The sequence below is a fragment of the Manis pentadactyla genome, chromosome 4, assembly GCF_030020395.1.
Source record: "Manis pentadactyla isolate mManPen7 chromosome 4, mManPen7.hap1, whole genome shotgun sequence".
In the NCBI taxonomy this organism is placed as follows: Eukaryota; Metazoa; Chordata; class Mammalia; order Pholidota; family Manidae; genus Manis; species Manis pentadactyla.
In genome coordinates this window covers 156,942,112-156,954,471 of record NC_080022.1, presented here as the reverse complement: position 1 = coordinate 156,954,471, position 12,360 = coordinate 156,942,112, and the positions used below count along the sequence as shown (strand labels likewise).

The 12,360-nt window shown below is 34.1% G+C and overlaps 1 protein-coding gene across 3 annotated transcripts in view; it reads left to right on the top strand.

Annotated features, from left to right (window-relative positions):
• The window catches only part of VMP1 (vacuole membrane protein 1), a 141,168-nt gene that overhangs the window by 73,294 nt on the left and 55,514 nt on the right, over window positions 1-12,360 (top strand). For all 3 annotated transcript variants that reach the window (XR_005023644.2, XM_036879898.2, XM_036879899.2), the window contains exon 7: window positions 5,663-5,794. Coding sequence is in view for 2 of the 3 variants with exons in the window: in XM_036879898.2 (XP_036735793.1) it covers window positions 5,663-5,794 (132 nt within the window). In the remaining variant the exon portion in view is untranslated. The remainder of the gene's footprint in view (window positions 1-5,662; window positions 5,795-12,360) is intronic.

Sequence of the window (12,360 nt, the reverse complement as noted above, 5' to 3'; positions counted from 1 at the left end):
GCATACTATCTGAAGTGCTCATTTAGTCTGGCTCCATGCATGCCTTAAATTAGTTAACTTGGCTGGTGTAGTGGCTTACTTTCCCAAATAAATTTTAAGCCCCTAAAAAAATACATTCTATACCTTAAATCTTTTACCCTCACAGCAATCAGCATTAGGCTTTGCACATAGTACGAGAATGCCAATAAATATTGATTAATTGACTGAATGTTTATTTGCTGTTCCAATTTCCTTCTTTGAAACTGCCTTGTCATGTAAAAAATGTAGCACACGCCAGGTTATGTATAAATTGGTTCCTATTGATCTCAGCATTTACAAAAGGACAGTCCTTTCAACAGAGAGTGCTGAGAAAACTGAATATTCACATGCAAAAGAATGAAGCTGGACCTTTACCTTACATCATATGTAAAAACTAGCTGAAAATGAATCAAAGTCCTAAACTTACCAGCTAGAACTATAACACTTAGAAGGAAACATAGAGACACATGTGTGCAATACTGGATATGGCGGCAGTTGGACAGCAGAAGTATAGGCAACAACAAAAGTAGGTAAAATGAACTTGGGTAAAATTAAACCTCCTCTTTCGGAGGATGCCTGATCAAGACAGTGAAAAGGCAGCCCACAGAATGGAAGAAATGTTTGCAAGTCCTGTATCTTATAAAGCTTTAATATTTAGAATATTTGAAGAACTCCTACAATTCAGCAATAAAAAGGCAAACTACCCAATTAAAAAATGGGCAAAGGACTTGAATAGACATTTCTCCAAAGAAGATACACAAATGGCCCGCCCATAAGCAGACAGGAAGATTGTTAGCATCATTAGTTACTGGGGAAATCCAAATCCAAACCACAAGGAAATACCTCTTCACACACATTAAGGTGACTATTGTTGTTTTTTTTTAAAAAAGGAAAATAACGTGTTGGTGAGGATGTGGAGACATTGGAACCTTTATAGATTGCTGGTGGGAATATAAAGTTATTCAGCTACTGTGGAAAAGAGTTTGGTGGTATCTCAAAAACTTAAACATAGAATCACCATAGGACCCTCCTTTAATTCCACTCCTATGTAAACACCCAAAAGGGGACTCGTACATACATACAGGTACTTGTTCTTCACCGTTAAGGGATATTACTCACACTATCAGAAAAGTAGAACAACCTAAGTATCCCTCAACAGATAAATGGATAAACAAAATGTAGTATATACATATAATGGAGTATTTTTCCATCATAAAAAAGAATGAAGTCCTTATGCATGCTGTAATATGTATGAACCTTGAAAACATTATGTCAAGTGAAATAAGCCGGACATAGACAGATACATGACTCCACTTATGGAGCTATCTACAAGAATCACATTTAAAGTAGCTTAGAGGTTACCAGGGGTGTAAAGAGTGAGAAGTTCATGCTTAGTGGGTACAGAGATTCCATTTAGGTGATGAAAAATATTGGAAATAGTGATGATGGTTACACAACATTGTGCATACAGTTAATGCCACTGAATTTTACATTTTTAAATGGTTAAATGGGACACACTCATAACAAGTCAGTACTACTGAGGTTGAGAAACCTTGATTTAGAATATGTTCACCTTGATTCTTACAGTTTACCCTTTCATAAATTTGATCCAATTTGTGTTCACATCCATATGTTTTATTCAGGGGAATGTCTTGCTCGATTAAAAATTGATATCTTATTTAAAATTTTTATCTAACTTGTATTTTGCGAAGTAAAATGTATTTATAGACTTCACTATCATTATAAATACAATGAATCAGTAAAATCATTATAATATGTACTACTTCTAATAAAGAGCAGAATCAGCCTCAGTTTCTGCTTCTTGGTATAGGTCTTGGGAGCATGTTAAAATGACTTGTTGATATTATTGATCACTAAATTACCTTTTTTCAGTTTGCATCTTTTTGATCTTCTACCAAGTTAGCTGTATCACTAGTGCAAGGCTTTACAATTTTTCTTCTCATTCATGAATTTCAATAATGTTAAGCATCCAAGCTAGAGGGTCAGAGTAAAGCTTAAAAGCTCTTCATGGAGCTTTACATTTTAGAGAGGGAAATAATTGTCATGGAAATATGTATATATAAGTATCATGGGAAAACTGTATATGTAAATATTTAAAACTAATGAGTGCTGTGAAGGAGAATCTACTGTATAATAAAAAAAGTTTCCCTGCTCCGTGATTTAGGTAAGATTTCCAAGAAGCAGTGTTTCAGTTGATATCGAAGGATAATAAAGAGTAAAGTAGAGGGGGAATGGCAGAAGGGCAGGGGATAAAAGACCATGTGTGATGATTTTGATATAGAGAACATCACCTTTTAAGGTTATCTATTTGTTAAGTTTATGGGGCTTTGTGGGGGGTTATTGTGGTAAATATACATGACATAAAATTTACCACTTTATCCATTTTTTAAGTGCACAATTCACTGGCATTATGTACACTCACAGTGTTATGTAATCCTCACCAACATCTACTTTTAGAACTCTTGTCATCCCAGATAGAAACTGTACACATTAAACAATAACTCGCGATTCCCTCCTCTCCTCAGTCTCTGGGAACCTCTGCTCTCCTTTCTGCCTCCCTGAATTTGCCTGTTCTAGATACCCTATAGAAATGGAATCGTATGTCTGTCGTTCTTTGTCTTGTTTATTTCACTTAGCATAATGTCTTGAAGTTTCACTAATGTTGTAGCATGTATCAGGACTTCTTTCTTTCCTAAGGCCATTTTCAAATTGACCTCAAGGGAAATTGGAAGCAAATTTTCTCTTTTTTATTTGTTAAACAATCTGATAATTTTACTAGAATTGGTATAAATATTTTTTTAACATAGCTTTAACAGCACTGAATTTCTCAGTAGTTTCAAGCTTTACCCTCCCAAGCTTCTGCTTTTAACTCTGATTCATGTTTGTAGTTGAAATGTTTAATAGAAATATGATTTTGTTTTTAAATATTATTAATACACTGATAATACAAAACTACTATAATTTCTGGGCAGTCAGCATATATAAAAATTCCTGCTCTCTAGATTTTTACCATTAAATTTAGGTTCCTAACATGGAAAAGCAAGATGCTGCTGATTTTCTTGTGAATCCACTTCATTAAACTTTTTAAAACACAGTCCTTGAATAAAACCGATACTCCAGGAAAATACTGTGTTCTTTCTTGGTTTTGCCTATTTTGTATATATTAAACCTTTCTCCTATTCAAGAAGCAGGACTTCAGGGTAATATATTGATATGTAGTAGATGGATTTTAGAGGACCTATCTGAATTACTTGACTAAATATCACTTGTCTTTCTTTTGCAATAAGAGAGCCTGTTATTTCTTCCCCTTAATTAAACCCAGGCTGATAGTTTTTAGTGTTCCACAGTTGTGGATTTTCGTTTTGATTTTGCAAGAATTTTAAAATTGTTTTGTAAGAATCATGAAATTATGGGACTTCAGTATCTAATTTGAGATAACTGACTAAATAAACTTTTGTGTCTAGAATCTAATGTGTCTTGGAGGACCTGTCTGTGTAACTGTATTTCCTTTTTATTTATTTGCATAAAAAATAGAATACTGACTCAGTCACCATTCTTACTTCTTCTTAAGTAAGATGGGAAAATGTGAGCAAAATTAAAATATAACAAAGTATATGGTCAACTTAGTGTAAGCCAGTATGTAGATCTTGATTTCATCTCAATCCATTAAGGAAACTTGTCATGAGTTTGATTCATATGATTACTTTCAGAGCTGTTGAACATTTGACTTAACAGGTTTTAAGAGAATTTCATCTTTTGAGTAAAATGTTGTAATTAACTTTTCTTCCTACTTTTTTTGTTATGGAAATTTTTAAAAACAGTACAGAGAATTATATAATTATAAATCAATTATATTATTAGCCAGCTTCAGCTAATATCAACTCCTTGTTAATACTGTTTTATCTGAATTCACTTTGCTCTCAGTTATCTTGAAGCAGATCTCAGATAGCACACCACATTTCATCTGTAAATATATTTGTAAGAATGTTATCACACCTAAGAAAAATTAGGAATAGTCTCTACAATTACCCAGTTAATATTCAAATTTTTCTGATTGTATTAATTTCTTCATTTTTCTTTTCAAATTTATATGTTGTTGAAACTGGATTGTTTGTCAAGTATACTTTCCCAGTTTGTATTTGCTGATTGTATTCCAGTTGGTGTAGTTTAAATATTTTTCTCTATTTTTCTCTGTTTCCTGTGAGTTGACAATTAGATTGAGAAGCTTGAAAAAACTTTTTTTTGACAAAAAAATACACTTCATAGTCTTTCTTTTTATCACGAGGTGCAATAAATGTCTGGTTACCACCATTATTATATGTCCATTATTTTATTAGGGGTTATAAAGTGGGGATATTCCAGTTGCATCTCTTTTTTTCTTTATTTACTGACTGGGATATTTTTATAAAGGGAATATGCTCCTTATCACCAATTTGTTTACCTGAGATATCTTCCATATAGGTAAGACAGGATAAATAATTGCTTCTTTCTCTTTAATTATCAGTTGTTAAATAATGTGATTCTCTAATATCCTCTGAAGTTGACTAACATTGAGTTTTTTTGTTTAACAAAATGTGATTTCTTTTTCTGTTCCTGTATCTTTCAATGTGTATGTCTCTTCCCTCCCTTCTCTCTCTCTATTCTTTAACTAAATATAGCTTTATTCTTTTGACACTTAGGTATGTTCTTTTTCAGAACTCTTGTTTCACATGTGGATAATGCAGTTTTACTTGGGGTCACTGATTCACACCCTGGAATAAAACTGTGATCATAAAATATTTTAATTTCATAATATGCCTTGTAGATTCTTTTCAAGGGATTTTCAGGCAAAGTCGTAGGACAGCAAACAAAAAGGCCTAAAGTTGCTTCTGAGAACTAGCAAAGCTTTTTCATTCACTATGACTCAGTGCAGTGAAGGATGGCTCAAAGTTGAGAATTTTCCTAGCGACCATGTGCCTCTAGCATTATTACCTACCCTGTATTTAAGCCATTTAAGTCTAAACCATGTTCCTGACTCTTTTACCTTTGTTTTCATCCTTATGTCGAAAGTTGATAGAAAGAAAATTCTCTTCAAAAACAAGAATCCACAAAGTGACTGAAACATGACTCATTCATGAGGAAATAAACATTTTTCCTGTGGTAAAAATTTATCCATCCTAATGTTGAGTTTTCAAGGGGCTTTCTGACCACAGTTGGTTAAAAGTTTTAACTCTGCACAAAAAAAGTTTAATTGAGATGAAAGCAACGTCCTAAATACCCAAAGATTTCCTGGAAAATATTGATCTTATAGCTATAACTACTGAATGCTCATTACCAAATTGAATATTTGAAAAGGCGGAAAAACTGACAAAAACAACAGAGTGTAAGTAGAGATGCTCGAGAACTAACATTAATTTAGTGTTTGCCCTGCGTCAGGGATTATCCAAGGTGTGGATTATCTTGCCTGGCATTGCATTAGGACCAGGATTCCAACACATCCTTCTGATTGTGTAGTATATGCTTTCCTCCCTGATACGTGCATCTTAACATGCTTTTGGTAAAACAGAAAAATATAGATTTGATCTGTTCAGTGTTACTGTGTTGAGAATTGAATCTCATTTGAGTATTTTGGTTTTTAACATAGGGTATCGGTACAGCAATTGGAGAGCTGCCTCCGTATTTCATGGCCAGGGCAGCTCGCCTCTCAGGTGCTGAACCAGATGATGAAGATTATCAGGAATTTGAAGAGATGCTGGAACATGCAGAGACTGCACAAGTAAGAACAGTAGGGGGAAAATATAGAATAATTATCTCTAAAGAGGTTATGGTTAAGGTGAACATATTTATAGTTACTCTGAAGAAGAAAACTGCCAATATAAAGATGAAATAATACATCGTTTGGGAAAGAATAGTCAGAAAACCTGAAATATAAAAGGGATTATAATCTTGATCTTAGAATAGAGAATACGAAAGAGTCAACAGGACAACTCAGACTCAGCTGATAAACCTTGCCAGAATCCAGGGTAAGTTCATGTTGCCAGTGAGGCTAAGGAGCCAACACATTCTTTGTCCAAAATGTGTTTATAAATGCTACCAACCAGACCACTGATAAATAAGGGAGACAAATAGGTGGACTGGGCTGTGAGTCCAAAATAGTAGAACTTCTGAGTTAATTTTTTGAAAATAACATCAAAATAGTTTATAGTGTTTAGAGGAAATTAGTTTGGAGACTCCTAATTAAGACAGGACAATTAGGACAAACTTATCCTTTATTTGAGGGGGAAGAAATGGCTGTGGCCTTTTACACCTAAACACAAACTATACCAACCTGTATCTTAAAGTTACAAAACAGGTGTTTTATTCTTTCAGGAACATTCCTAAGAACATTATTAACTGAGTGAGTCTCCATCTTAGGGATGACAGTAGAAATCAAATAGACATAAATTAAAAGGACATAAAAGGGAAATTTTTGAAGGATTGTACATAAAGTACATATCCATCCCCAAACTTGCTCTTTGACCAGTTTGAAAAATGGTCTTATTGTTGTGTGTTTATAAATGTGTGTGCCCATATAAATACACACACATTTTTTTGAGGAACAAGTATAGTTTTCTTCTCAGTGGAATGTGAGACCCAAAAACCATTACCCTGGAGGGGAAAAAAAACATACATTTAATGACAAATGGGCTTTAAAAAAAAAACATTAAGTGAATCAACTAAGGATAGTTATAGTTTTTAATTGGAAACAAAACTTTCAAATATGAGCATAGAGTAGCCAAATATAAAAGAAATGAATCAAAGAGCTATGAATATCTTCTCTGCATGGAAATAGGCAAGTTGGCCTTGTTGTCTGCTTTGACATATTCCTCAACCAAATACTATCTCTCTTCCTCACTTCATAAGGCTTATATTAATGCTAATGTTTATGACTAATATAAACAACTTTCAAATTATTTTTAATGCTTTTTAAAACCCAGTATCTAATTTGACCCTTGGTTTAACTCTGAAGTAGTATGAAAAGATGCCATTCCTCTAATTTTAAGGACAGCTTCAAATCTAGAAGTTGTTACCTCCCTAATTTTACATGCTTAAAAGTAGAGCTAGAACCAGAATTCAGAATGCCAGCATTACTGGTATATTCCAATTACTGAAACCATGTCCATCCATAGATGTAGATGGCTGAATATCCACATTTGTGACAACTGATACATCTGTCATTTGTGGCACTAATTAACACATGTCGCTTAACATGTCAAAACCTTTTTTTATCTATATAAAATCAGCACGTTGAAGTAAGGTAAGTCTAAGATGCCTAGCAGCTTTACATTTTTGGGCAATGTGTTGGATGCAAACAGGTATAAATATTGTTCTCTGTTAATTGTACTGTGATTTTTTTCCTTTTCTAAAGCTTTTGTTTTGGAATTAACATTTTTCTCATTTGCATAGTTTCTTCAATCTCTTTTCTCCCTTCTACCAGTTCTGTAAAACACCTCTCAATATCACTTTCCAGTTTGTAACACTTGTACATTAGTAACAATTTTTTTTTTCTTGGAGGCATCACTCTGGAGCTCCCCATGCTACAGTTCGAATTTGGACGTGGCATTCTCTTGGCCCTCTGTACTGTCGCTTCTCTCTTGGTTTGGATCCCTTGTGTTCCTCTTCTTGATTTACCCCCTCATTTTGGTTGAACACCTTCTGTAGTAGCTTACTGAGAAAGGACGAATAGATGGAAAATTCTGAAAATGCTGTGTTTTTCATCACACCTAATTGATTAACTGAATATATAGGACTCTAAGTTGAAAATAATTTTTTTTTAACTTAGAATTTGGAAGGTATTGCTCAATCATATTCAGGCTTCTGTTGTTGATATTGATAAGGCTAATCTCTTGCTGAGTTCTCTTTATATGTAGTCTCTTTTTTGTTGTTTTATTTTTTTCTAGATACTTTTAGATTCATTATCTGAAGTATGGGTCTTTTTAAAATTTATTCTGCTAGGCACTCAGGGAACTTGTCAATCTAGAATCCATTAGTTTTAGGAAATGTTCTTTTTTTTTTTTTTCTATGTCAATTTACCCTCTTTAGTCTCTATTCTTGCTTTCAAGAATTCTCATTATTTTGATCTTGGGCCTCACAAACACCCATCATGTTAATTTTTTTATCATTTTGTTCCTAATATTTGTTTAATTTTACTTTGTATGTGATTTCCTCAACTTTATCTTCTAACACTAATATTGAAATGTTTTCCTCCTGTCATGTATTTATTTTTTAAAAGCAGTTTGCATTGTATTGCCAAGAAATGGTTTATCTTATCTTTTTTAAGGTATTTAGTTTCTTCAAGTTTTCTGTTACTCCAGGAATTATCTTTTTTTTTCCTGAAAGCCTTGTGAGACTTGTTTTCTGTTTATATATAAAAATAAGGCACAGAAAAGCTAGATGGAAGCTATATGTATGGAAGCAAGGTGGAGGAGTGACAGGCTGCCTTATTTATGGAAACCTCCATATATCAGTTGTAGGTTTTTCCTTTGGGATACTTCCCTTTCTCTAGTAATGGATCCTCCAGAGTCTTGCCTGGGGGGATATAAACCTTGTTGCTGAATTCTAAAACTAGGCTGTGGGAAGAGGGTAAGAGATCTCCATTTACTATGTGGGCTTTCGCCTAACCCTCTTTGCATTCAGTCTGTGGATACCTACAGAAGCATATCCTGGGCCCAGAACCTTTTGTTCGCTGACACTTTCTGTCTTTTGTGGGGCTAAGGGAGGCAGTTGTCTGCTGTGTTAAGAAAGGGTGGACCTGGGAGTCTACTTGTACAGTTGTACAGTCTCCTTGTTTTCAGCCTTACTCCACCCAGCCTCTTTTGCAGTTCTGCTGAAGGTTCTTGGAGTTTAATGCAAATCACTTTGTCTTTTTCATGTCCTCACTGCCATATCCTCCATATACTCCACTCTCAGTTATAATCTTTTCTTCTGACTGCCAGTTTCATCATTTATTAATGCTAGTTTCATCAAAGACAGAGTTCTTGCTTCTATTTTCTATATTTTGGGATTATTATTAAGATGGGTGTTCCAGTTATTTATTGCTGAGTAACAAACCACCCTAATTTTTAGTGGTTTAAAACAAGAACAGTCATTTATATTGCTTAAGTATATGCAATTTGGGCAAAATGGCTTGACTATAAATTAGAAGGTTTACTTCCAAGATGGTTCACTTATATGACTGACAAGTTGGTTGTGACTGTTGGAGTTCAGCTAGACTTGGTTTGGGACCTCAGGTCATTCTTCATGGGGCTTCTTGGGCTTCCTCATATCATGGCACCTGAATTCCAGGAGCAAGTGTTCTGAAAGAACGTAGGTGGAAACCACAAGTTTTCTTGTGACATAACCTTAGAAATGCGAGTCACTTTGCCATGCTTTGGTAGCCAAGGTCACTAAAGCCAGCCCAGATTCAGAGAGAGAAATTAGACTCTACTTCTCAGTGAGAGGAGTAAGAAAGAATTTGCAGCTATTTTTAATCTACAGAAGCCAAGGTCTTATTTGGTCATCTTGAAGTGGAAAACTTTCTGTAATGTCATTTTTAATAGGATAGGACTTTGAAATAATATAATGTGAGAAATTGTTGAAAAGAATTTAAACAATTTCCTTGAAAGGGGGAAATGATGAACTTGTCAAATACGCAAAAATTGTCTCTTCTGTGGCAAGAGGGTATACTCATGTTGAGAAACTACAGAGGTAAATTTTATCTTAGAACTAGTAGGTAAAAGTTTCTGAGACCCACAATGGCTCAATATTTTAAAAAAATTTTTTTAATCAATTTTGTGTTCAAATGGAATTGCTATTTCAAAAAGAATGAGTGCCTCTTCTTTCTCAATATGAAGTCTTTCATGGATCCATGCATAGCACTTCCTGCATGGGTAGAATATTAGCTGGATGACTCATTTCATTCTTTGCAATTTTTTAATTCTGGGATTATAAATAATACATTCTATAAACTTCTTACCATCTAAAACCTCAACTCCCAAAACCTCAGATCTTCTAGAATTTGATGAAGCAAATTATGCTTCATGTTATACATACAGTTTGAACTCTTGAAGACTCTTAGTCTTTATCTACCATTAGGATAATTAATAATTTTTTTTAGTATTATTTAGTTACTTTTTGATTAGATTTTCTGTAATTCTACTGTTTTGAGTCATGGAAACCATACTGCACACACAATACTTCTGATGGTTATGAAGTGTGATTGTTTTCAGCCTATAAAGCCAATTATTAAAATCACTATTTTAAGACAAACTGTATATTTCTTTTTTTTTTTTTTTTTTTGAGAGGGCATCTCTCATATTTATTGATCAAACGGTTGTTAACAACAATAAAATTCTGTATAGGGGACTCAATGCACAATTAATCAATCCCAAGCCTAATTCTCAACAGTCTCCAATCTTCTGAAGCATAACAAACAAGTTCTTACACGGTGAACAAATTCTTACATAGTGAATAAGTTCTTACATGGTGAACAGTGCAAGGGCAGTCATCACAGAAACTTTCGGTTTTGATCACGCATCATGAACTACAATCAGGTCAAATATATGAATATTCGTTTGATTTTTATACTTGATTTATATGTGAATCCCACATTTCTCCCTTATTATTATTGTTATTATTTTTTTTTTAATAAAATGCTGAAGTGGTAGGTAGATGCAAGATAAAGGTAGAAAACATAGTTTAGTGATGTAAGAGGGCAAATGTAGATGATCAGGTGTGTGCCTATAGACTTAGTATTAATCTAAGCTAGACAAGGGCAACAAAACATCCACGGATGCAGAAGATTTCTCTCAAAACAGGGAGGGTGAGGTTCTAAGCCTCACCTCTGTTGATCCCCAATTTCTCACCTGATGGTCCCCCTGCGACTGTGCCTGTCTTAGGTTGTTCCTCCCTTGAGGAATCTTACCCGTCTCTGGCTAACCAGTCATCTTCCGGGGCCATACAGGGAAATGTAAAGTTGGTAAGTGAGAGAGAAGCAATATTCTTTGAAAAGGTTAGCTTTTTACTTCTTTGCATATTTATGCCCTGTGGCTTCTATGCCCAGCATTTGTCTTGAGGTATCTTTATCACTTGGAAGAATTCTGATACTTGGTAATTTCGATGTGAGGCACGAATTCTACTTAGGGGTTGTAATTATGAAGGAAGAAGAGAAGCCATAGAAGTAGCAGATGGGAGAAAACATGGGAAGATTGATTGTTTCTTTGACATATCTTCTTGTAGAGTAACATAAGCATGTATAGGTTTCAAACTACTAATTAAATTGCGTACACACATCAACATAATAGGAATACAGCTACATAACAAAAGCAGACCTACAATTACCAGCCATATCCAGTGAAACCAAGAAAACCAGTTAGGCACCCTAGGCATTTGTGAAAACTTATCAATGATGTGATGGATATTGTCTAACTGAATTTGAATAGTTTGAGAAAAATCAGACAAATTAAAACAACACATTCCTGGGAACTGTTCACATCCCATATGTTCTTTTAAAACTGTATATTTCTTATTCCCTCATTTCACATTTGCTTATATTGAAAAAATCCAGTAAGCAAATGTGCATATTCTGTTTCAGGTTCTTTAGTCAGAAATTACACACACTTTATGAACATTTTATTTAAAATTTTTACCCAAAATGCAATTATATATAGTGTTAACCAATATGCAGTCAAACTAGAAAATGATCCAGTGAAGTAAATGTAAAAGCATAACTCATCATTAACAACTTCATGATCTACCCTACTAACTTCTAAGGTCAATGAAAATCTACATACAGGGAACTTGAATGAAATACCTCAGTACAACCAAGGAGTAGAAGATATTTTCTTGATTTCAATAGGAAACATACTCAGGAACACACAACCAGTGAATATCAGAGCCAATACCCAATCCAGTTTTCTCACTCTGAGATTAGTGTTCTGCTTACTATTCCACAAGACAGCAGCATTTTCATCTAAGTTAATGCAATAAAAAATGAAGAACTGATTTAAATTTCTTTTCTTTCTTCTATACTTGATTTGGCTTTTATTTTCTTTCTTTATTGCCTTTCATGTTTTCCCCCCCACAATTTCCATCAGTTTTGTGACTTACTATAAATTTTGGTGATATGGGTATATTTATCACTATATACTTTTCCCTAGATTTAGACAAGGGGTTGTGTGAGGTTTTGTGGTTTTTTTTGGTATCATTAATATACAATCACATGAGCAATATTGTGGTTACTAGATTTCCCCCATTATCAAGTCCCCACCACATACCCCATTACAGTCACTGTCCATCAGTGTAGTAAGATGCTCTAGAGTCACT